The sequence below is a fragment of the Ascaphus truei genome, chromosome 3 (genome assembly GCF_040206685.1).
Source record: "Ascaphus truei isolate aAscTru1 chromosome 3, aAscTru1.hap1, whole genome shotgun sequence".
Taxonomy (NCBI): domain Eukaryota; kingdom Metazoa; phylum Chordata; class Amphibia; order Anura; family Ascaphidae; genus Ascaphus; species Ascaphus truei.
This window is the reverse complement of record NC_134485.1, coordinates 227864119-227891602: the sequence shown is the minus strand read 5'-3', so window position 1 is coordinate 227891602 and position 27484 is coordinate 227864119. Positions and strand designations below refer to the sequence as shown.

General features: G+C 42.7%; 1 protein-coding gene across 1 annotated transcript in view; it reads right to left on the bottom strand.

The window, feature by feature from the left end:
• Positions 1-3380: 3380 nt before the first annotated feature.
• Positions 3381-27484, bottom strand: part of TMEM47 (transmembrane protein 47) — a 142861-nt gene continuing 118757 nt past the window's right edge. The window contains exon 3 of the mRNA XM_075590261.1: positions 3381-8143. Coding sequence (XP_075446376.1) covers positions 7965-8143 — 179 coding nt within the window. The 3' untranslated portion in view covers positions 3381-7964. The remainder of the gene's footprint in view (positions 8144-27484) is intronic.

The following is a 27484-nucleotide window of genomic DNA, read 5'->3' as shown; positions in this document are numbered from 1 at the left end:
TCATGACACAGTGTAATATGTCATGTGTTGTTGTTCATCTGAGGTTGTACTTACCTAATTTTAAGACCTGCTAAGGCACAGATGATTGTTTGTATGTCCTGATATGTAAAACCATAGAATTCAAAGAGGGTGTCTTTTTCACACAACTGTATATAACCTAAATGTGAAAAAACAATGGTAACTGATTTACTATAAGCCAGTAGAGAGTAGGCATAGGTTAGATGGTGGTATATCTATGCCAACCTATTTACCCAATAGAGGTGACCTAAAGGTTAACCCAATTGGAACTGTTTCATTATATATTAGTAGAGAGTAGAGGCAGCACAGATGGTAGTATATCTTCTGCTGATTGTGGTGGTGATCGGCTGCCCTACATGCACTCATGGATCTACACTGGAAACCTGAGGGAGGAGTGCTAACTTCCATTGCTATGGAACTGTTTGCTAGATCTTCCCATGGGAAGAACACACTATTCAAAACAGAATTTTGTACTAAATTGAAATTATGAATACCTGTTCATAATGATGCGAGTTACAGTTATCAGTACCATCACTGTGCCAATATTATATTAAAATGTACTTCCAGAATGTGATGATGAACATGCTATAGGGATATGTTAGGATCAACTTCAGTACAATACTGAATTTAATGTTTTTGATATTATATGTTGTTTTTAGTAGGTTTATTTTGAAACACCTCTCGTGCCCTTATCTCCTTTCTCCTCCAATTTTGTGATTTTTTGGATTTTGTGTTGGGGTGAACAGAGCACCCTGTGAGACAGAACTACAAAGTGGTGTGACAATTGGAACACATCCAGCAGATTTTGCCCGCAGGAGCAATTGTTGCACAAAAGAACAGCCTTTAGCATTAAAAATAACACACACATCAATTAATAGTTTCAAAATACAAAACTCTCCATTTGTATTTCATTGTAAAGAACATACTGTAGGATCTAACTTATTCAAATATAAATATAAGAACACCTGAACACAAAAAAACAGATGCAGCAACGAGTATCCGAACACTTGCCTTTGAAAATCTGGGGCAATCTCCCAGTAATGCTGCAACATTTCTGTGACATTTCTGCAAACAGACTCATGGCCCATCGGATTAACACAGCGGGGGTCCCTGGCAGTCTCGTTCAGTCTGATGGGCCATTAGTCTCTGCAGAAATGTCACAGAAATGTTGCAGCATTACTGGGGTATTGCCCCAGATTTTCCCAGGCAAGTGTTCGGATACTCAAGGCTGCATCAGTAGTAAACTTATTGCTCATACATATACTTTATTTTGATTAAGTAAACCAGAATGTGACATTTAATTTAAATGAGTAACACTGGTCATTAGTACTCTACTTTTCAGAGCACCCAGGCAGAGAAATGTACAGTATTCCAGACTCCATGGGCTGCAAAGGAATAAATCATGCACATGTAGAACACAACCTCAAGAATTAAATCTATAGCAGCCAATTGTTTAAACTGTATTTGGTGAAGAGGTGTGCCAAACAGACATAAAGCTAAAACTTTAAATGGAAACAGAAGAGAAACCAACACAAGTGAACAGCTTGAAATATATTTATTTTTTTAGACAGAAATGAAATCTCTAGGCACAGTATTAGGCATTATAGAGAACACAGAGGCAATAGGTTAGTGTGCACTGTTCTGTACAAAAATACAGTCTGAATAAATTACATTGCTAGCTATAAGATTGGACTTCACTTACCAGTCAGTTCATTGCATGTTTAATATTATACAGTCACATGCTATTTCATATACAGTATATCATTTTTTTCAAACACATAAGTCGCTCTATATTTACCTATTTTAATTTTTTATATTGTACTTACAAAAGTTAAACATAGTTTGTGCAAGAAATCGAAGCAGGAAACGTAATGCTGGCACCAAAACATGTTATGCCATCATCATGAGAATTAATGTGTATAAAAATAAATTAGAAACAAATATGTTTTTTAAGATTAAAATTGTCTGTGAGTCAAAACCAAATACAAGGATTGATAAGTATATTACCAAACAGTATAATGCATAAAGTTGCTCTACCATAGTACATACAGTGGTTGAAGTGTACTGATAGTACTACTGTACCTACAATAGTGAGTACCACCTTTTTTTGCATACAAATCCAAGCTCCCACTGTTTAAAGCAATAGGAATCCCCTTTAACACAGCATGGTAATGGTATCTCCCACTATTCATAGGATACTGTAAATTTTACATAAATTGTAAAAATGTTTGAACAGCTTTTTTATTAATTGTTAATTAATTGAGTACTCTATTGACTTCAACTAAATAAATGCATCAATGCTACTGTATCTTTTATCAGAATAAAACAGGTTACATGATAGTGTTCAAATCATTATTTTTTAAGCAATGCAATAATGTTTCCATAGCTAAAAATAATTTTCATGTTCTGTTATTGGATACAAATTAGCAAGTGACTCAATAGCTCATTACATTGCTTTCTCTTATGAGACTAAATATATAACAAATTACTGTCAGAATTGAAAGCAGTATTACACTGAAAAATCTTTGCTTAGATAAGCAATGGACAGTACATGTTTAATCTTCCTTGATTTAAAAAAAGCAACTACATGTCATATATTTAAAATTTGTGCATGGTAAGAGGCTCTTGTCTAGCCACGACTTTCATGTAACTACAATGTTCCCTGCCCTTAGTAAATTGACATACATGCTAGATACTAAACAATTTTTTTTCATTAGCTTGAACCCAACATTCTTTGATATTCTAACATTGTAAATAATTAACATTTAGACATATTGAAAAATGTGCAATAAAACACTGAAAAAAATGGTTGTGTTTTACGTGAAACTTTCTTGTGCTTGGAGAGAGAGGCTAAAGTATTTTATACATTAGCTACTGTAGATCCTAAATCACAGGCATTTAGTAGATATTAATCATCTTCACAAACCTTTTACTTTTAACAACACTTTCTTAGATTCTCAATATGCTCCATACTTTGTGTGTCTTGGGGATGGGCCATTCATTTCACCATTCATCTTTGTATAACAATTATTGACGGTCTAGAACGTTTCGGCACGGCCATCTCTCCACAGCCGATCAGTCGCAGGGGACAGCTAGCAGTTGGCCATTTTGCCATAACGGTAAGTCCCTAACCTAAACCCCTTGCAGCTAATTGGACCCCTTACTCTAAAACTCCTTACTCTAACCCGATATCACCTTACCATAACTTTAGCCCCTTACACTGACACCTAATCGAACCCCTTACTCTAACCCAGGCCTGCACAACTCGAGTCCTTTATGGCCGCAAACAGGCCAGATTTTCAGGATATCCCTACTTCAGTACAGCTGGCTCAATTAGTGGCTCACTCATACTGAGTCACTAATTGAGCCAGCTGTGCTGAAGAAGGGATATCCTGAAAATCTGGCCTGTTTGCGGCCCTCGAGGACTGGAGTTGTGCAGGCCTGCTCTAACCCATTAACTCCTTACCTTAAAACCACATAAGTTAACCCCAAATACTAGTACTAATACATCTAACCACTTACCTTTACAGTGAAATGGCCAATGACTAGCTGTATGCTGTGGCTGATTGGCACCAGCTAAATGCCGGTGGATGATTGGCTGTGGCGAGATGGACACGCCAAAACGCCCCATTCCGATTATTGCTGCCTCCTATGTGATATGATTTACATCAACATGAATGTACTCTATTCATTATTTTATTTTTTCCGCATCTACAGATGTGGCAGAAGTAATGACCCCTGTTAACGCTAAATCACGCACAAAATAATGTGTTAAATAATACATGTGTTATCTTCTTAACCATTTTCAGTGGCCCTACTGTTAACTGTTACATAACGTGCCAGCATGAACCCAATGATCATCTGCTACATCTGCACAGATTTACCAGAACAATTAATTTTACAATTCAGTTCTTCCTCAGTACTATTAACATATTCTCTGTAAAGTGCTATGTACAGTACAGTGTTAGAACTGTGTGCAAAAAACTGCTGTGAGGGTGGTGTTCTGCTACAGTATAACTGTGGTTGCACTTTGTCTGGGATATTCCTTTACTGTAAGTTTCTTCCATGTAAAGCTCTTGGAAACTATTTGTTTATACTTCATAAAGAACTCTCAAATATTAATAAAGCAGTGTTTGTCTTCATAATACCAAAATAGTTTACACTGATTTATCAAGTAGTTTACATTAAAATCCAGAGAACCATCTTTGCTGGCTGGTAAAAGGAACAAAAATAAACTCAGCCTTGGCCTTAACCTTTACTTAAGCGCTTTATTGTCATGGTTGATAAGCTGAGGATCAGTCATTTAACTACGTTTAGGGGGCCTATGCAGAGAGCAGCGCTAAAGTAAATCTCGCCATTTTTTTGAGAAATTCGCGCAGAAAACAGCAGAAAATGGCGAGTTACGAAAAACGCGCCATTTTTTTTTTCTATTTGTAAATCTCGCCGCGCGGCTGGCGAGAACCTACATCTCGCCAGTTTTAAAAATATCCTAATTCAGAAAGGCGCGAACGGCATCTAGCGGCTGCTCGCGCCAATAAAATGGCGCGATTTTCGACAATTTGCTCCGCCAACAAAAGTTGGCAAGAAGCTGGAGCTCGCCGGCTATAGGAAAGGAAAAAAAAAATGCGCGATTTTTTTTTTACACATTTCAGCATCGCGCATCTCTCCATTTTAAACTCGCCACACGCATTCATGCTATAAATTGCAGATTTCGCACATTTCTGCATATGGAGAATAAAACTCTCCAAAAAAGCTACTTTTTATTACCTTCGCCAATTTTTAAATTCGCTGATCTCTGCATAGGCCCCTAAGTCGCAAATGTTGATGAAAAACAGTTTTATATGGAAGAACAAGCTGTTTTATTTGTTTTATTTATATTAACTAAAGACCCTGATAAAAATATCTTGCTGGTTGTCAGAAAAAGGGCAGTGGTTGCTCTGTTGTGGCTGTTAATATACAGCTACTGTTTGAGTGAGTTAATTCACATGATATTCCATGATTATACTGGAGATACCTCAACATTTGGTAGTATTTGGACTTACAGCTATAGTGAGAAATACAGTTTGCTTTGAAGTCTCTCGGATGCCAAAAGAAGAGCTAACAGTGTGAAATGTAAGGATGATTTTCTATCTGATATTTTTTCTCGATATATCTGTAATCTGTTTCATTCGTGAAAACAACATACTACAATATACCCTAAAATATCAAAGATTCTCTGTGCTTGCATATTATACAAGAGCATAGGCTGACTGCCTTTTTTCTGCAATCTAATGGGAATATAAGAGTACCCGCCGTTCTTCTTCTTTTTTTCTTGGTTACTCCTATGTGGATGCACTCCAGGAAGTCTCCTTACTGCATTTGGTGCACTAGATGTAATTTATGCTTATTACCTCTAATGTGTTGTGTGTAAGCTCCCTACCACTAGATTTCTAATATACAGATGTAGCAGATGTTATGGCTTTTACTGAATAGCATGGTAGCCCTGTTTATTTTTTATGTGTGGGTCAGCCTTTTAAATGGCATCTGCTCTTGCTGGCGCATTGTGAATTTCCTGGTAAGGGTTATTGCACCTTTTCTGGTGATAATTCACATTGAAGTCTGTTGGAGTTAATAATGGAACGGGTGCAATGACCCCTACCGGCACCTGATAAATGTGCCCCATAGGGTTCATTTACTATATTCCCCCATCTGCAGAACTAAAGCAAAAAAAAAAAAAAAAGCACCAGATTTTAAAGAAAATTAATCCATTATAAGCATTGCTTTTTATACCTTTGATAAATCTAGTGCAATTATTTGGCTCCAGCTTTGCAGTTTGAAAATTTATTATTTAATAAATAACCTCCACATGCTCATTTTTTACTAAGTGAGGCTATGAGAGATGACTAAGAATGAAGTGAATGGGTTGTAAGATGTGTCCTTGCACCAGAAGGTGTCATATGGCAGGACTCTGATTAGTAAATATGGCCAAAAATATTAATCCCATTATTGTCAGAGAGTCCTGTTTTTTTGCTCTGGCAATGAAGAAGGGAATTTTGTCAGGGAGTGAACCGTCAAATAGAAATTATACAACAACTGATTTTTTACATGTCTTGGATGCAAGTTTTCATAAATTACAGTATATTGGTGATAATGTGTATTTATATTCATTAACACAGCCACTGTTCATAAATACAGCAATTTAGCAAGAAATATTTAATTGTTCAGTAGCAGGTACGTAATAAAAATCACGCAATGAAGGTGGAATTGACAGCGCACTGCCAAAAAACAATCGGGCATGAGAGATGCTGCAATATAAAATTGAATTTATTTAAACCATGTAAAAGAGACCAAAGAGAGTGTCTTATCGAAGAGCAGCAGTGCCAGCAACTTTGAATTAGGCATTTCAAAATCAAATTTGTATAACTTTTATGAGTTTTCAGAATTCTGTCTGCTTGTCTGGATAAGAAATAAACATAAATGTACGCAACGTGAAACAATATAATTTTTAGCACTATTTTCCGTGACTTGATCAGCTGATGCCCCTCTTTAAAGCACTCTTCATGCTTCCAGATCTCCGTAACAAAATTATTTATTTTTAATTTCTTGCCTGTTAATGGAATGGGGAAACATTAGAAGGTGAAGCATAGTGACCATAGACTGGTCAGCTCCCTTTTTAAAACCAGAGCTAATTACTCTCACTATAATTTGAAGCAAGGAAACAAGAACCCAATATACAGTAAGAATATTTTGAGACACTGTCACCGTCTATATAGGGGATATAATTTAGATGAAATAGAATTGGAGAATTCATTTTTTTATGTAATCTTTAATATGCAGGCACAATCTATTGTTGGAAATTATATTTGCAATGGTATCACAATGGCATTTTTATGATTTTAATGTTATGATCTTATTAGGTTTAACAGAGACATACATGTCATACCATATATAAACATGAATGGGACATAAATGAATATGTTTAGTGCCATAATATGCGTGTTCTTTGTATCACATCAACTCATTCAACACAAATGGCTACATTAAAATGAAAAGCAATAGTGCACTTAATTTTTGGTCATGAAATTCTGTCATAATCTAGAATAAATGTTTTTCTTTGCCGGGAAAATATATCTTTATATATTTATGACACACACATTCTAACAAACACATACCTTCTTTAAAAATAGGGGGGGGGGGGAGGTTGTAAGGTACCTAGACACTTGTTTCCCTTTAATATCTGAAACCATGACTAGGGTATTGAGATAAAATGCAACACATGAATTTCTTTTTTTTTATACTCAGGGAAAACAGATGCTCCATTTTTTCCACAAACTACTCGGAGCACAGGTGACATTTCTAGCCACTAAGTACAAACATATACCCTCAGATTTTTATTTCCTTTAGTGTATGCTGTGGATTACTACTATGTATCTCTGTCACTGTGAAGACCCTCAAAGGCAGATTTTTGGGGGGGAATGGCATTAACCACGTTTGTTAATTATTCTCCCAGCTTTCATTTCACAGCAGGCCATTTCTTCAACACTCTATCCAGCAAAGTGGTTAACTCAGCAGTATGATGCAGCAGTGAAATCTCATTTGACTCTTGTGACAGATGCATCCTGGCAGGAATTAGGCAGCCATTGCGGTTTTATTTTCATTATACAATTTACACCATGATCATGGTTATGTAGTCTCTTTATGTCTACTCAAGGAACAAGGAGTTAACACCATAACTGATTGCAGCAATTGCCTATGTTGTTATCAGCTCTGTTGCTTTTTTTAAAATGTATTCTTTTTTTCTGCAGTTTTTATGTGGATGTAAAGCTGGTTATATTATTGGCGGCCTAAAGGCAAAAGGAGATTAATTCAACGGAGTAGATTGCTTGATGCTCCACGTGTGTTCTAGAAAACGGAGATAGAAAAAAAGTTGAGTAATCTTGTTGTTTCATTTCTTTCTCAGCACGGTTCTAGTAGTAGTCCTCATAGTTCTTGGGGTTCAGGCAGTAAAGTATAGCACCTCCAAACGAAAATATAGTTGCACCCCATGCCAAGCCATAGCCCCAGTTGAATTCATGGTATATTTTCAGAGTGACTGTTTCGATGAACTTGATCGGATACAGCACAAGGCTACACACCTGGAGAACAACTGAAAAAGAAGGAATTCCGGTTAATGTGCCTTTTAACCCACACATGAATATACATTGTGATCAAAAGTGACCCAAATTATGCATGAAGATGCACTGAATGTATTTTTTTGTGGTGCCACACAAGAGTTCTTAAAGGATATTGCTACAGCATAAAAAAGGAAAGTCATCTGTATGCAAGCTCCAGATTGAGTATATCTCAGGTATTTAATCAAGTCTTATTATGGACGGTGTACATACAGTTGGGGTATATATAAATATTCAGAAGCAAAGAGAAGGAAGGAAAAAACCATAACAGTGAAATTCAGAATAGAGATGGGGGAATCATTTTTTTTGCGATTCGCATTTTGCAGATTTTCTATTTTTATTACCAATACACTCCGTGGATTCCGCAATCTATGGACGGATTTGTAGAATCCAAGCCACGGATTCGTAGAATCCAATCCAAGGATTCAGCAATCTGTTGGCGAAACTGCCCAAATTCTCTTGTGGATTTAAACTGCGAAATTGGATTTTACGGTTAACATCAGCAAAAATCCGAGAAAAGAATTTGGTTGGATTCGCCCATCTCTACTCCTTAATTACCATTTATTGTTAATATACATCATTAATCATTTATCAAAAATAGATATGGTACCACAAAAAGGAAAAAATTACAAATAAAAAAATCTCACAATAATTTCCAGATAATTGATCTGCCATTAATATATCTATGATCATCTACAGCATACAATATTATAATCATAGACCCAATAAAGTGCATACAGTATATAGTTGATAAAGGGCATATAGGAAAAGCAGGTAGTAATTAAGTGGTTTGAAAACCTTAATGAAAACGCAATGTTCCAGTGATTTAATTGTGTGATTTTTGTATTTTTAATTTTCACCATCTCACGTCATCTATTTTTCATAAATGATTAATGATGTATATTAACAATAATTGGTAAATCAGTAGTGAACTGTTAATGTTTTGTTTCCTTCTCTTTGCATCTTGTATAGTACAATTATAGTACAAAACGTGCAACAACAAAAAATTAGACAATAGGAAAGGAAATTCCTGTCCCTGAAGTCCACGTTGGCGCTGAGCGCGCTTGGCGCTCTTACCTCCTTCAATCTTCACCTTCCCGTCCACGGTAACGCTGCACACTCATGCACGGGCACATACGCTCTCCCATGCTTAGAGCTTGGGGAGACAAGGAAGTTTGACTTTGGTACTCAGAGCAAGGGCACAATACCCTGCTATGACCAATGGGGAGAGAGGCAGTAAAGGCAGAGCAGAGAGAGCTGAACAGGGGGGCTGAGAGCAGAGAGAGGTGAATGGGGGTGGGGTGGGGTGGGGCTGAGAGTGGAGAGAGATGAACTGGGGGGGGCTGAGAGCGGAGAGAGGTGAACTGTGGGGGGGCTGAGAGTGGAGAGAGGTGAACGGGGGGGAGCTGAGAGCGGAGAGAGGAACGGGGGGAGGGGCTTAGAGCAGTTAACAGGGTGGGGAGCGGAGAGAGGTGCGGACAGAGGTGAATGGGGGGTGTGGAGAGAGGTGAACAGGGGAGACCGAGAGGTGAACGGGGGGCTGAGACCGGAGAGAGGACAACGGGGGGAGCAAAGAGAGGGGGGAGAGAAAGGGGGAGGGAGGGAGAGAGAGAGGAGGGGGAAGGAGGGGGAAATAGGGGTGAGGGAAGGAGGGGGAGATAGGGGTGAGGGAAGGAGGGGGAGATAGGGGTGAGGGAAGGAGGGGGAGATAGGAGTGAGGGAAGGAGGGAGAGTGGGGAGGGAAGGAGGGAGAGAGAGAGGGAAGGGGGAGGGAGAGGGGAAGGGGGAGAGAGGGAAGGGGTAGGAGGGAGGGAAGGGGGGAAGGAGGGAGGGAAGGAGGGGAAGGGGAGGGAGAGAGAGAGGGAAGGGGTGAGAGGGGGAGGGACGGGGAAGGTGAGAGAGGGGCGGAGGGAAGGGGGAGGGAGAGAATGGAGGGGAGGGAGAGAATGGAGGGGAGGAGGGGAGGGGGGAAGGAGGAATGAGAGAATGGAGGGAAGTGGGGAGGGAGAGAATGGAGGGAGAGGGGAAGGATAGAATGGAGGGAAGGGGGGGAAGGAGAGAAGGTGGAATGAGAGATTGGAGAGAATGGAGGGGAGGGAGAGAATGGAGGGGAGGAGGGGGGGGTGAGAAGGGGGAATGAAAGAATGGAGGGACACAGACACACACACAGAGACACACACACAGAGACAGGCACACGCACAGCCCGATCCAGGCAATGACACGCCCCTCCCTTAATAGCCACGCCCCCGCATCTGTTCTAAAATTTTAAGCAGGACAGCCGATCATCCATGCTTGGAGAGTTGGTGATGTCACCGCTCTCAAACATGAGCAAGTTCAGCGGCAGCGTGGCCGCAGCCTAAGTGGGATGTTGGGAGACTTACAGAGACAAAAAAACAGTGGGTGTAACCGGGCGCTCCTAGATAAAGTGAGTTTCTAACAATTACAAACGTGTAATTAATTATATAACATGCTATAACTCAATAATATAAGTGCAATTTAAATGTGCAAATTATTATCAAATAAAGTAAATAAATGAAATATTCAAAGACCTTTAGGGGGCTATGCACAAAGCAGTGATAAGTGTTTTTAAGTGAGATAAATGCTTTATGGCACAATTTATGGCGCAATTTTTTTACCAATTACTGTGTTTTGATGATAAAAAGCCTTTTAAGCACGATACTGCAGTGTTATCGTTGCTTTGTGAATCGCGCTGCACCCAATATTGCACCATAAAGGCATTTATCTCACTTAAAAACACTTATCACTGCTTTCTGCATAACCCCCTTAGTATCAATATAACTTTCACCCAATATAATGAAAATGTGATTTAAAAGTATAAATGCAGCAGCTCAAAAAACCCTTGTGGACTGTCCTCTGGTCCCGAAATAGTGTAGTTGTCCAAATGTGGGGAGCAAGAAGAAATAGAGGAAATACCCCTAGCGATGCTGACCAGGAAATGTCCATGTATTAGAGATGCCTATTGTAGCATATAAATCTTCATAATTTTCCAAACCAAAACAGCTTGTTGAACTCAGGACTCCTAAATTCACACATTGTTGTCCCTTTAAAACACCACTATCTGTAGACTCCCACAAGCCTGCAATAGGTATGTCTTATGTGGTAGTCAAAATGGTTATATAGGAACTGGATGATCACATAAATGAAGTAACGTATATAATAAAGTTACTCACTGCTGACCATGTGGAGATCCTGGTGCTGTCAGCGTGCTCCTACCAAAGATTTCAGCATGCAATTGGTTGTAGACGGCGGTGCAACTGCTATTGAAAAACATATGGCCAGTACTGCAAAAAAGATCTGGGTGCAAAAATTTATTGAAGGCACATTAAAAAACAGTAAGAGTACACTCTTACGCGTTTCGCGTGGTCACCCACGCTTTATCAAAGAGACTCTTCAATAAATTTTTGCACCTACATGTTTTTTGCAGTACTGGTCATATGTTTTTCAGTAGCAGTTGCACCGCTGTCTACAACCAATCAACTGTGGAGAGCGCTTGCAGATCTCGTTGTGAATATGAAAGAAAAAATATGAACAATGTTGTAGCCAGTAGATAAAAAAATGTATATAACAGAGAAGTGTAAATCAGCCAGCTCTGTCTCTCTCTCTCTCTCTCTCTCTCTCTCTCTCTCTCTCTCTCTCTCTCTCTCTTTCTCTCTCACTCCCAACAACACAGAGAATGAATAAAAATACACGCTGCCTTTAAATGGGCCGCTCAATCCAAAACATGCTTGCTTCGGCAGATTCAGCAAGAAGTTTCATTGGGGAACCTAACACCACCTCGCCATGCACGCCGATACACCTGTGTGTGATCGGCAAATCATCGGCAGAGTGGGAGCAAATGTTTTCGGCTTGATTCGGAATTGATTCGGCACTTATTGCATACGGAGAGGGAAAATCGGCAGAATCATGCTGATAAGGTACCTTTGGCGATTGCACTTTTTCGGCGCTTACTGCATAGAGCCCTAAGCTGTATTAGTCAGAACTCCTGAAAGGAATTAGGTCTTTTGTTTCTGTTTTGTGTTATAAGTTAATCCTGTTCCTGATTTGTACCTTGTAAATAAACCCTCCAGTGCACAAACGCTAAGTTTTCTTGCCTTTGATCTGGACATAAGATCCTACGCTGAGACTGAGACGTCACGATATGTTCTTGGGATGTACATTACTTAATGTAACTCAGCTGACCTCACTGTCTACCTCTGCCCTGTTAAATCATGGTGAGTAAAAGAACTTGCAGAGCAGCAGATCCTGCTTTTAGGGCCGCCGACAGCTTTACTGTGGCCCAGGACTAGAATTTCCACCAGGGTGCCCCCGTGTTGGCAGCCTTGTGAGACCTCCCCTCTGTATCTTACACTTGCCATTCTCACACACATCCTCGCTCTCACATCCCGTTTATTTCTCTTTCTCCTCTCACACCTCCTCTCTTATCTTTTCCACCCCCCAATGTATTTCTCTCCTCCTCTGTTTCTCACTCTCCCCCTTCTTTTCTTACACCCCACATCCCCACCTCTCCCTTTCACTCATTTACACCCCCACCTCTCCCCTTCCCTCTCTTGCACCCCTTCTCCCACTCCCTCAGATCCCCTCCCTCTTATACTTCAACTCTCTCCATCCCTCTCCTACACCCCACCTATCCCCTTCCCTCTGTTACACCCCACCTGATCACCTCTCTCTTGCTCAATCTCTTCCCCCTCTAGCTCAGTCTCATCTCCTTACTCTTCCCCCCTCTCTCCAATCCCACCCCTCCTGACACTCCATTTGCCCTCCTTCCAACACTCTATTTGCCCTTCCCTCCTAACACTCAATTCCTATGCCCTCCCCACACTCAATTCCCTCTCCCCCCACTCAAATGTCCCCTCTCCTAACACTCAGTTCCCTCCTCCACATACTCAATTCCCCGTTCCCCTCCTCACACTCAATTTTCCCATCTCTCACACTCAACACCTTTTCCTCCTCCCTTAATTCCCCCCTATCACACTCAATTCCCCCATCCCTCCTCAAACTCAATTTTCCCCCTCAATATACCCTCTCCACAATCAATATCCCACTCCCCACATGCCGTAACCCCCAATAACACCTCTTCCTCTCCTTAATAACCCTCCTTACACACATACCTTTTACCTTGAGTTGGGGGAGTTCTCCGGTGCCACGGGCAGATGAGGAAGTTGGACCCTACGTCTGTGCATGGAAGTGGGGCTAACAACCGGAAGTTGATGTTGGGCTCGACCTCTTACTGGGCTAAAATTCCAGCACCTGTCGGTTCCCCCACATTCGCAAGTGGCCCCCCACAGCCACCTGGGCCAGGTCAGTTTTCCAAGTTCTCCCCCTCCCCCAACCCCCTCACCCCTTTCGGCAGCAGTACCTGCTCTCCTACATCTCAAAATGATATAGAGAAAATATACCTTAAAAAATTAGCATAATTGCCTTACATATCACAGTATTATCAGCATTGACTTATACAGCATATACCACTACTGAATAGCTAGTGATCATCCAGTGAAAAGATGGAAAAGAAAGCTGAAGCTATTTATTTATTTATAAAATATTTTACCAGGAAGTAATACATTGAGAGTTATACACCATTTTATAAATTACAATAAAACTTTTTCCTTAAGCCATTGTCACGGCAGATCAGGACTAATAACAGAGATCAATACTGCTGCGGCACAGTTTATTCGAGCATTTGCCCGTTCTGTGCCGCAGCAGTAGTCTGGCGCGCGCCCGAGTGTGACGGGCGCACGCCGAAGCAGCGGAAGAGCGCCCTCCGATCGGGGCGCTCTCCCTACCGCTGCCGGGTCCGCCGGGTCCCCCGGAACCCCCTGCCGCTGTCCCGCGATCGCGGGACACCAGGGCTCCCTCGGGGAGCCCCTGGACACGCGTGCAGGGGGCGCACGCTCCCGATGACGCGTGACCGCGCGTCTATGACGCGCGGCACGCCGAGGGGCGGCCACTAGCAAGCCGGGAGATTTCCCGGCTTGCGGTACCGACCACACTTCAATAAAGTGTGTCGGTAGTGTATATCGCCAGACAGAAACGCAAGAGTTTATAAAATTATTTTATTGAAAAAAAATTAATCCACAACAATACATATACACAGCACACATAACCAACTGGGGAAACGGGATACCTTGCAGTTCTAATAACAGCGATCTCCCTAGAGAGATCTCCCTTGTTATCCTACACTGCAGTGCTTACAGGAACTGGTCTTGGACCTGACCAGAATGGACCTCCTGCCTGGAATCGGTACAGGAACTGGCACTGCAGCTGGAATCCTCTCAGCCAAGAGAGAGAGAGCCGACAGCCAAAGCTGAACTGAATTGAAGCTGGAACTGAATCTGAAGCTTGCTAGGGGTCTCCCACCCTACCCTTTTATACACTTAAAACCTAACTTAGAAACATTCAGGGCCAGGTGCTGTCTACTTGCCCAGGCCTGATAGGTCGGTATAAATGCAACATTAAAAAGAGAAACATACAAACTGCTACAGGGAAAGATCACAGACAGTTTTCAATATTTCTCCTGCAACCACATTAACCCCATGTCCCTTAACTGCTGGAACCAGGCAAGCTACATACATAATACATATATAACATAATACAGCGGTGTGCAAACTGGGGTGGCGCAAGATTATTCAGAGGGGGCGTGGACGGTTGCAGAGTCCCCGCGCTCTTCCCCCAAGGCATTTAAACTAATGCCGGGGAATCGTGTGAGGCCTCTGCAACTTCACTTACCTTCTCTTCGGTGACACATCACCATGGAAACGCAACGTCACGTGACCTTGCAGCGTCATTTGACGCCGGGAGCCGAAGAGAAGGTAAGAGAGGGGGGGCGCGAGCAGGGAGGGAACCAGGAGGGGGGGGGGGCGCGAGTAGAAAAGATTGCTCACCGCTGACATAATACACTGTATTATTGGCAGGTAGGGGTAATGGCAGGCTTGTCCTTATTAACAGCAGCCATATTTACCCCTACAGTCACAGCCATGGTCTCTTTTGTTTATGTAATTTTTTTGTCATGCAGTTTTGTAATAACCAAACCCCAGTTAGGCTATACTGTAGATATATACTGCAGTTAAACAGCATTTTTTATTTAAATCTCGAGTGGACATTTTAGGAGGTCCTAAATAAGAAAACTGTAAACTAAAGAGAATTTCAATATGTGTCCAGGATGAAAAATAGAAAAATAAATGAAATTGACAGAAAATAATAATTTCCTAATCCAGCTGTGTAGGACAGCATATTAAAAAGGCAAGTGAAAGAGATGATTGTCATGGGATTGTCATGAAACCCCACACAATTCCTAAATGGTGCTCCCTGGACTGCTTACAACTGCGTTATGGATCAGATCCACACAGCACTGTTGTGACTTAACATGCTGTTAACCCAAGTTAATGTTCTTGTTAAACTATCTCTTAATGTGAATCTTCAAAGACCAAAAAAGTATTGCTGAAAAGCGCATTGCATTAACTATAATGGCTGCTAGTTATAATTATATGAAAAAGAGGCATTACCCCTAACAGGGCATAGCCACAAAGGTCTGATAAGTTAACACAGGTACTTAGCGAACCTTTGCCTTTAAAAAAATATACATATATTTCCCCTCAAGGTGGGAAGCAGGGGGTCTCCGGAGCTGAACCACGTTAATTTCAGCACCGGGGATCCCCTTCTTCTCGGTATCTCTGCTGTTTAAAGATTTCACGTCACATGGATCAATAGGAAGGGATGACGTTGGAACACGGGACCTTTAAATAGCCATTTTCTGTGCCCAATAAACCTTGCTACAGCTGCAACTAATTGAGCAGGTTGGACTCCTGATTGCATAGGGAGTTATAAAAGTCAGGAAGTTACTACACACACTACACACAGAGAGGCGGCTTTCCCCAGAGAAAGGGGGGAGAGAGAGAAAGTGCTCCCCAGTTAAGGAAGAGGCTGGCACAGTCCCTTAGACCTGCTGGACAGTGGTCATCGAGTCTGCTGGGACTGACTGGGTCTTAATCCCAGGAAAAAGAAGGAAGGATGTGAGACATAGGGATGTCCTATTGATATTATTGCTACTAAAGAGAAGAGGGATTCTCTGAACTCACAGAGTCCAGAGGGAATTACCTGGAGCCCCAACAGTAACAGACCAAGAGCTAAGTGATATATTAATGTACCTAAAACTGTTCATATGGGGTGCATATGATAGGGCATGTTTTGGGCGGATAACAAGCTTAGCTGGTGGCCCTGTTAAAAATGGCTGGAGTATGTTTAGTTAGTTTTCCCTAAAGGGATTTGGTGTTTTTTTTATGATTTGTTTTGACTTCAAGGGACGGCGGGCCAGTTGGTGTATAATTTAACCATGTAAATAAACCCTTGGAAATAAGAAACATAAACTGGCATGATGCCGATTGTCCAAAGGTAAACTAGCTGAGACAGCATAGTACTGCATTAAAAGTCCTTGCTAATTACTTCGTGGTGAGTATACACTGATGATGTTGTAAATAATAAATGTAATATTAGGCTAGCACAAGCACAGTTTGCACAGTACTTAGCCTCCGATGAGTATAAGGATGATGACATCAGCGGGGAAACCGCGTTAGTCGCCGGTTGTCAATCGTGAACATCAGAAAGGCAGACTCCACCTCCGGTAAGTATGTGGATAATGACGTCAGCGGGGGAAGCCGCTTGCAACTCGCCACTTGTGGAACACCTCTGACTGATTGTGGCAGTGATTTCTGGCGTCCCGGAACAAACAACCCTCTGCTGATGTCCGTGTTCCACAAGTGGTGAATTATATCATTGTTATATCATCCCCAGCACCTTCAGAAGTTGTTACATACTGTATTAGCTGATTTTGCCTGACTGTGGTACAATTTATTCATACAGTAGGACTGTAGCAGGCATTTTTTCGTGTGTGTGTGATGGATGGATGTATATGTATGTATGTATGTATGTAAGTATGTATGTATGTACAGTATGTATATATATATATAATGAAGAAATGTGGTAGAGAATGCATTTATCCAATCAGCCCTAGTCCTAATAATTTCACAATCACTATTTGGAGCTCGTTAATCTGTAACTAATGTGCTATAAATCAATTTGAATGTTCACAAAATTAGTTCTATATATTTTATCATTTTTAATATATTACAATTTAAACATAATGATATTACATACTGTATTAGAAAAATACACTGTCTCAAATGAGTGAGATAACATTGTATCTGATAAATGTATAACATTTACCCCACACAAGCAACAGGGGGCAGTAAAATACCTTTTTATTTGAATTGCTGTACACAGCAACTTCAAGAATTTATGGGAATATCAATCATTTTCTTTAAATGCCCTTCCATATTAATACAAATTAGTATAGACTAAAGGTTGCTAAAGAGTCTATATTTTATGAGTAATAAAGTGAAAGAATCTTTGATTTGAGTCCAGTGGAGAAGAATGATATGTTCCCCTAGAAAAGTGCTATGAAATATTGCTATACAATTTTACTGAAGCTATTGAACATGATTTGCTGCCTCTTTAACTTATTTGCTACAACTCGATTGCGATGAAAACCTTGCAATAACAGAATATAAATATCCATTAAACTGAATATTATTTATAAAGCAAACTAAACTGCATTTAGCAGTTGTCCAGTGTGACTATGCTGTATGTGCTTTTTAAAAACCCACTTTCTCCAGCAGACATTCTCAATCTTTACATGAATACAGGTAACTGTTATCTTAATAAATTAGAGGACCAACCTACTGTACCAAATGTAGCTCTGTATTTATATATTTATATCGCATTTACTATAAAACCTGGACTTGAAAAGATCAACATTGAGTAGTGATTTAAAAGCCCCAGAGAGTTGTCTGATGAGAATTTCTGAGGGTTTTTCAAGGTCTTCATGGGCAACAATGTCCACGAACGACTTTCAAAATGACTGAGGGCATGCCTCAAATTCTCAAACCTGTTAAATGCAGATATCCATTAACATTAAGATTTTAAAGGCGCAATCAAAACAGGCCAATGTTTTATTCATTTTTAACACAGTATTGTAGGGAGCTGAAATTAAAGAGGGTTAGCACTGGAGACCCCTTGCTTCCAACATATGATTTAAATTTTTTTAAAAATTCCAGCTTGGATTGCATCTTTAAACAGTTTTTTTTTTGTTTGTTTTTTCATGTTTTTACATTGCCTTATAAATCACAGTATTATTGGCATTGGCATACAGATACAGTACATCAACTGAACAGCTACCGACTAGAGATGTGTGAAACTGTCCAAAAGGCATTAGCAAAATGTTACTCGTTTTTCCCTCCAAATTAAATTCCCTGCAAAATGTTTCGCAAGCGTCAAAGAGCCGATAATGTTGCCAAATTAGTACATTTTCAGTTAAATAGTTCACCAGGCAATAACGTAGAGTTGCCAGGTATCCGGTATAGAACCGGACAGCCTGGTAAAAAATGAGAGATAATACCAGAAATGTGTGCGGGGGGGGGGAGGAAGAAAGGGGGTGGGATGTCTGGTATTACCTCTCTGGACTTAGTAACCAATTGTGGGATTTCCCCAGGCTGCTACTGCTGCTGCTAGGAGGCTGGGCAGCTTCCTCCATCCTGATTGGCTGTTGCTGTGTAATGCAGCCAATCAGGAGGAAGAGGCAGGAGCCTGGGGGGTGGGGCCAAAGAGCAGAGGAAAATCATGGAGCAAATAGGTGAGGCCTTTTCCTGCCTGTGTCTCATGTGTGTCCTTCCTGTGCCGTGTGTGTATTTGTTCTGTTTTGTCCTGGTGTGTGTGTGTGTGTGTGTGTGTGTGTGTGTGTGTGTGTGTGTGTGTGTGTGTGTGTGTGTGTGTGTGTATGTATTTGTACTTGTACTGTTTTGTGTGTGTGTGTGTTTTCTCTGGCTGTCCTGTGCAGGTGATAATGACAGGGAGGGGGTGAGAGAGGATAAAGGGAGGGGGTGAGAGGATGAAAGGAGTGGAGGTGAGAGAGGATGAAGGAAGGGGGGTGAGAAAGGATGAAGGAGGGAGGTGTGATGGTGAAAGGGTTAACACAGGGCCATCTTAACAACATTAGGGGCCCGGGGGCAAAGCAGTGCACTGCCTACACTCTCGCTCCAGCCTCCCACGCGCTCACTAGCAGCAGCAGGCACCGGAAGTGCTGAACTGCTAGACTGCGAGCGGTTGTGACGTGAGTCGGGGTGCCGGGCTGGGGGAGTGCTAGCGGAGCCGGGGAGCCGGGCGGGGGGAGAGCGAGCGGAGCCGTGGTGCCGGGTGGGGGGAGAACGAGTAGGATTGCCAGGTGGCTTGTCCAAAAATACTGGACACAATGGTGAAAGTTGCGACGCACTCGAGAATCGTTGGTGGGGAAGAATGTTATTTATAAACCACCTGACTGTTATGTCATTTGTTCTAAATTTCACTCCAAGTATTCACCAATTTATATTCTATTTCGTAAAAAATCTGGGGAGGAGTCTTGGGAGGGAGCACCCTTACGAAGATTGTTTTAGGAAATAGAATATGAAATCGTGCAAATTGGTGCATGCTTGGAGGAAATTTAAACAAATGATGTAATGGTCAGATCATTTATAAATAACTGACCTGCAGTCATACTGTACATGGCGAGCAATACTAATCTTACTGATCCTCCCACAAATTCCAAAATTGTTGCACCCCTCCTCATCCTCTCTCTCTCCCCCCTTGTCCTCTCACCCCCCACCCCCCTTATCCTCTCACCCACCAACCTCCCCACCCCCCTTGTCCTCTCACCCTCCCACCCCCTTGTCCTCTCACCCTCCCACCCCCCCTTGTCCTCTCACCCTCCCACCCCCCTTGTCCTCTCACCCTCCCACCACCCTTGTCCTCTCACCCTCCAACCCCCCTTGTCCTCTCATCCTCCCATCCCCCCCTTGTCCTCTCACCCTCCCACCCCCCTTGTCCTCTCACCCTCCCACCCCCCTTTGTCCTCTCACCCCCTCCCTTCATCCTCTCTCATCCCCCCATCCCCCTCCCTTCATCCTCTCTCACCCCCCATCTCTTCATCCTCTCACCCCCCCCTCCCTGTTATTATCAGTACAGTAGCTTTCAAATTTAGACTTCAAAATCCAGCTTTAAATTGCATATTAAATCATGCCATTGAATAAGTAATCTGCTCTGCCTTCTTGGGGATGATCTGTAAGTAAGAGTGCTGCAGAGATTGCAATGCTGCAGTGATGAGAGCTGAGTTATGGAGCCTTTCTGAGAATTTACAATGTTGGTTATTTTTAATAGATCTTGAAAATGGGAAGACTGTTAGTATAGTAAAAGAAAAGTAAGGGTGAGTGAGCAATTAAACAAAGTTGCCAGTACTGTATGTACTGTCTGTCAACACACACACACACACACACACACACACACACACACACACACACACACACACACACACACACACACACACACACACACACACACACACACACACATACACACTGAGACATTCACTCACTCAAACACACACACACTGAGGCACACTCATATACAGGCAGGACACAGGACACAGACAGAAAGACAGACACAGTGACACACACACACACAGATACACACACACACTGAGACATATACACACACACACGCACACACTGAGACATTCACTCACTCACACACTCACTCACTCAACACACACACACACACACTGAGACATTCACTCACTCACACACACACACACATACAGTATACAGGCAGGACACAGACAGAAAGACAGACACACTGATACACATACAGTCACACACAGATACACACACACTGAGACACACACACACACACACACATACAGACAGGACACAGATACACAGACACACACTGAGAGACACAGCCTCACCTCTCTGCTGCATGCTTTTACTCCGCTCTTTGGCCCCATCCCCCAGGCTCCTGTCACCTCCCGATTGGTTGCTGCTGTGTAATTCAGCCAATCAGAAGATGCCCAGCCCCCTAGCAGCAACAACCCTGCTCTATCCCATGTCCGGTATTATCGCTCATACTAAAAAATAATAAATGTTCCTTATTAACCCTTGCTAGGATATTACCTTGTGTTAACCCCTGTTAGGAGGCATTCATGTCCCATTAACCCCTATTGGGATACATTCATGCCTTATTAACCCTTGTTAGGATACTACCTGGTTACATTATTCCCTACTAGGATACATCCATGTCTCATTGCCCATTTGTTTTTGGTGCTTTCTTTGGGAGACATGTATGGGGACTAGGGAAGTGCCATTAGATACCCTGTGTCTTTTGGGAACGGGCCCGAAGAAGGGGTTCATACCCTGAAACATTGCCGCCCCCCTTTTCCCCTATACTTTTACATTTGTTCATCCCACCCCTTCCCTCCCTCCCCCTTTTTGTATTGTGGTTTTTTCACTCACTTTGTGTTTTGCTCATTAAACTTTTTGGTTCACCATTCCCCCATTTTCCTTCTTTTGTGTTCTGGTAACATTTATTATTTTTTAGTATTTTGCTTAGGAGGAATTAGAGTCCCCCTTGTTCCACATTGCACCTATTACCCTTTATACATTTATGTGTGCTGTCTATACTTTGACCTTAGATATTATCGCTCATATTTTACCGGACAGGGGAACCAAATACCGGTCACCTGGCAACCCTAAGAGCGAGCCGGGGTGCCGGGCGGGGGGAGAGCATAGCTGGGCATGCATGGGCCAGGTGCATGGAGCCCCCCTATGCTGTGGGGCCCCCGGGCAACTGCCCAGCGTGCCCATACGTTAAGACGGCCCTGGGTTAACCAGGCTCACTAATAAAGGTTCAGCCCACTTGGTTACCCCTGATCCGTGTGTTGGGGTCCTAGAGTGTCAGCTTTTGGACCCAGATGTCTTAAATGCATTACTGTGACTGTGTACAAATTATGCAACATTAAAGATTTATGTGTGTTTTGCCTTTCCTGGGATGCTGGGACTGGGAGATTTCTGGGCTCTAAGTTTCAGGGTGGGTTTGTTGGAGAAAGTGTTTGTAAAATGTGTCTATCTATCGGGGTTCCAGAGTTATGGGATATCCCAGAAGTTGGATTCGGGAATAGAGTGAGATTCTCGGATGCAGCCAAGCACATTGCTCCGGGCAAACTCTGACTCTGACAACGCTATTACAACTCACCGCCAGGATTCCTGCTGCAGCATCTTCCAGACAAGGTAAATGGGCATGAAGGGGTTAATGTATATCTGCAATCATACACAGGGTCCCTAGTGTAATGAGGGGTCCCTATTACAAGGAAGAGTGCCCAGATACCCCAAACCTGGTATAGGGGTTCAGGGGGTACTCCAGCTAAGTCATAAAGCTGAGAGTGATTTCTTGTGTGTAAAAGTTTGAGTCATTTCTACAGTGTACCAAGTATGAGGCTAGTGAGTGTAGGCAATATATATACTCACTCAATCCCTGACACCAGAACAGGGACTTACATATTTGAATCACACAGAAGAAAGGAACCAATATATTTTATTAAAGAGTTATATTTAATAGGTATATGTACTGATAACCTGTGTATGAATTGTGGAATTTCCAAGTCATGGATTCCAAGAGACCAGAAGGCTACCAAGCTTGGAGCCTATAGGTCTATGCAGAGTCCTGACTTGAAAGACCCAGGGATGCCAATGTGTTAGAACAGGAGGGGTACTGCAGTTCTGCTTGAGTACCTGCATACTGGGCTAACATAGGGCTATGCGGCCACCATTTGCCAGAACCCAAACTCTGTGGAGCCAGGACAGTTGGTGGGCTCAGTATGCAAAGCAGCAGATGTGCCAGGTTGGCACTTGCCCCTTGGCAGACTGAGAAAGGGTACCCACCCGGCTTTACAATACCAGCAAATTGTTGATTGGCTGGCAGGAGAATTCCCACGCTCTTATAGGCTGTAGAGGTTTGTGAATGAGACTCCAAAACCCATAAGAAACTTTGCAGCCAATGAGAAGCTCAGATTCCTAGCGCCAAACAAACAGCAGCAAATTCAAAGATGCTCTGTACTGAATAGACGCAAGACACTTCAAAGATTTTGACTCAACAATTCTTCTAAGTCCCACTTCTGTAGAACGTAGTGGTCTCGTCTGGCATTGCATGCCAAAATCGGTTCCAGGACTTTGATGAGTACCTACTGGTCATTGGAAAGGGCTCATACAGAGGTCATTTTTGTGCATTTCGTTTAGAGGATAGATTTATTCATTAGCCCCATTCCCAGTAAGTGGGTTAACCCTGTAAATTGTGTTATATTGTGTGTATGTCTTTTCCTGAAATAAATTACAATTTATTTTACCTCCTTGCTTTGCTCAATCAATGATCCCGGTATAAAAAGGTATTGATAAACCTGGTCTCCCGTGACAGGGGTGAGAGAGGATGAAGGGGGATGAGAAATGATGAAGGGGGGGAAGGGGTGAGAGGATGACAGGAGGGGGTGAGAGGGGATGAAGGGAGGAGGATGAGAGAGGATGAAGGGAGAGGGATGAGAGAGGATGAAGGGTGGGGGTTGAGAGAGGATGAAGGGAGGGGGTGAGAGGATGAAGGGAGGGTGAGAGAGGATGAAGGGTGGGGTGAGAGAGGATGAAGGGAGGGTGTGAGAGAGAATGACGGGGGATGAGGGGAGGGGGGTGAGGGGATGAGGGCGGTGGGAAGGTGAGAGGATAAGGGAGAGAGGGAGGAGGAGGAGTGGTGCAGTATTGCTAACCATGGGCCTGTATGACTGCAGGTCAGTTATTTATAAATGATCTAACCATTACGGAATTTGTCCTAAATTTCACTCCAAGCATGCACCAATTTGCACTATTTCATATTCTATTTTCAAAAAAATACTCGGAAGGGCACTCTCTCCCAAGACCCCTCCCCAGATTTTTTTATGGGAACAGAATATAAATTGGTGCAAATTGGTGAATACTTGTGAAAAAATTACTTACTGTAACAGTCATGTCATTTATAAATAACATTCTTCCTCACCAAAGATTCTCGCATGCGTCGCACCTTTCACCATTGTGTCCAGTATTTTTGGACAAGCCACCTGGCAACCCTAACAATACTACACGACAATAGCGCGGTACAATAGGGTTGAAGGGCGAAAACCAATAAGATAACAAACATTAACCTACATTGGTACAATAGGTAGGGAGCGTCTTGCTCCTGTGTGCTTATAATCTATAAGGAAGGGTAAGTGGAAACATAGAGTACAGGGGGATAAGAAGGATGATGTGTTTGGGATTGTGCAGAGCAGCTGTAACATCGGTGAATGGCAGACAACAGCTGACAACCAAAGGCTGCCACCTTTACAAATGCACTCCCAGCTGCAAAATTAGGGCAGAACTGGGCAAAGGTTCTGCCCCAAATTAATCAAAAATAAATAAATATTGCTTTCTAATAGTTTTATAAATCTGGTGTCATTTATGTGCCTCGTTTCGCCTTAGAGACGTTGATTCACCACACCTTAAAGAAGCAGTTCCACCTGTTCATGGGGTCTCCAGAGCTGATCCATATTAATTTCATGCTCTGGGGAACCCCTGCTTCTCTTACTGGGGAAGGTGTGACTCGTAGCATCCCCTCCAAGGGAAACAACATTTTCCTGCAGGACATGGTACTTTAAACAGCCAGGAGGTAACTAGCAGCACCTTCCTGGGTAAATATCTAAAGAGCCAGGGAGTCTCTGCAGCTGAAATTAACATAGTTCAGCTCCGGAGACCCACTGCTTCCAATAGTATGTAAACAATTGGTTTAAAATAAATTAGCAGGCAGAATTAATGAACTAATTATGCAGCACCTGCTGGATAAGTGTCTCAGGAAACGTAGGAAATGAATGCGATTCAGCTCCAGAAACCTCCCCACTTTTGATCCATTAAAAAAAATTTAAACTAGCAGGCGGAAAGAGGGGCCAAGGAGGGAATGCTCCTTTAATGTCAATATGTACTAAGATGCCTTTTATCTGTAGTTCAACACACTCCCACATACTGTACCAGTTGTATAGGGGAATGGATGTCTGTATGTGTAGCGCATCCATTATGGTATATTTACAAAGGTTTATGTTGATATCCAAATACTTCATACTTCAGTTCATTACTACATGTCCCATGTACAGTAGTTAAAAGGAGATCAGAAGATATTCATGCTACCAGTGGTCAAAATGTCATGTGCTAGGGGTTATGAAGCACCAATCATTTGTTTCCCACACTTGCATTACCACCTTCTTTTGATCAAAAGGAATTTATTTAAGAAATGCTCCTACTATTTCTGTTTTTTAAAACTTAAATATGTATAAACTCTTCTAAAGAGGGCATACTGTAGCTACAAATGTCTTTAAATCACACACAGTACCACTATTTTAAACCACCCATAACCACTGCCAGTATATGGTGTGCCAAGGACAAATATAAGAAGCATCACCCCCCCCCCCCACCACCACCACCACCACCACCAGGGAACTGGGGGAGAGGGGGTTAGAAGGTATGGGTCTAAGGGGAGAAAAAAAGCAGGCATGGGGAGCGACAGGAGGTATGGGCATGGGGGAGAAGAAGGAGGGGTATAAGGAGGTATTTGCATGGGGGAGAGGCAGGAGGGGGTATAAAGAGGTTTGGGCATGGAGGAGAGGCAGGAGGGGGTATAAGGAGGTATTTAGAGGTGGAAGTATGTATGGGCATGGGGGAGATATCAGATGGGGTATTAGGTGGTATGGGCATGGGGGGAGGGTGTATAAGGAGGTAATGAGCCTGGGGCAGGGGGTTGGATTCTAAGGAGACAATGAGCCTGGGGAGTAGTGTAATGCGGCAATGGGTCTGCAGGGGGAATACTGTTGTAATGGACCTGGGAGGTATAAAGAGTGCCTGAAAGGGTGGAAGGGGATAAGAAGAAAAATTCAGGCACAATGTAGAAAATCACAAGATACTTAGCTGGTTCTCCATATCAGAAGGGAATCCTTAGGTCCCAGAGAAATCACGGGTGGAGATTAGAAGTGAAACAGGCACACATAATTGCTGGTTAAAGAGAATTTATTGTGCCCCCCAAAAAAACAATGTTTCGGCTGCATAAAACAGCTTTTGTCAAGGTGAGCCCTCAGGGGGTAATGAGCCTGGATGATATAAGGGGTACTGGGCCTGGGAGGGAGGTTTAAGGGGGTGTTGGACATGGTTGGGGATATACTGTAAGGTTGTAATGGGCCTTGGAAGGATATAAGGGGGGACATGGGCCTGGGTTGGGTGGAATAAGGGGGTAATGGGCCTGGGAGGGGGGTTTAAGGAGCAATGGGCCTGGAAAGGGGTATAAGGGGGTAATCGGCCTGGGAAGGGGGTAAAAAGGGGTGATGTGCCTTGGAGGAGATATAAGGATGTAATGTGTCTTGGAGTGTTATAAGGGTGGTAATGGGCCTGAAGGTTGTATTAGGGGGTAATGGGCCTGGGGGGATTATAAGGTGTAATGAATCTGGGGGAGGTATGAGGGTAATGTGCCTGGGGGGTTATAAAGAGTAGTCTGCCTGGGGGGATACAAGGGTGTAAATGTGCCTGGAGCAGGTATAAGAGGGTAATGTGCCAGGGTGTATAAGGGGTAATGGGTCTGGGGGATATAAGTGAGCAATGGGCCTGGAGGGGTATAAAGAGGTAGTGGGCCTGGGGGGATACAATGGTGTAATGGGCCTGAAAGTGGGTAATAAGGGGGTAATGGGTCTGGGGGTTAGGGAGCATAGTGCAAAGAAGCGCATGTGCTTACTTTGAGCTATCAGAAGGGTCGTGAAAAGGGCATCCAGGCTGGAGGAACAAAGGCTGGGAAACAGGGAGGGCCCTACAGGCCCAGCCATGGATCGTGATTGGCGACAGGGAGGGCCCTACAGGTCTACGGGTAGGTCTACCGAATGTACACAGAAGGAGGGTCAAGGCCAAAAGGGGCGACAGCCAGTAGAGCAGAGGTGCGCGACATACACTGTAGGGTCGCCTTGACTGACTGGGCCCAGGAAAGATGTCTCGGCTCTCCCCCATTGTTGGTGGCCCTGGTAATGGCAATAGTATTTGAAAATCATATACTGTCTCATGTAAACAAGCAAGTATTCAACTACCATACCTTGCAGTTTTTCTTATTGTTTGCTGTCTTTGCATAGAATAAGGACTTGTCCGTGCACATTGCACAACCACAACATTGAAAACAGGTTGTGGAAATAAAAACAAATCTGTATTGGTAGTACTTACTTACAGTATATAGAATATATTCTTTGTATTCATTACCTTCACAGTAAGTTTAAGTGTATGTCGATTAGGATTTATTCAGTCTGGAGTCATAAAGTTAATATATATAATATATATTTTATTCCATAGGAATTGAACTAAAATGGATCA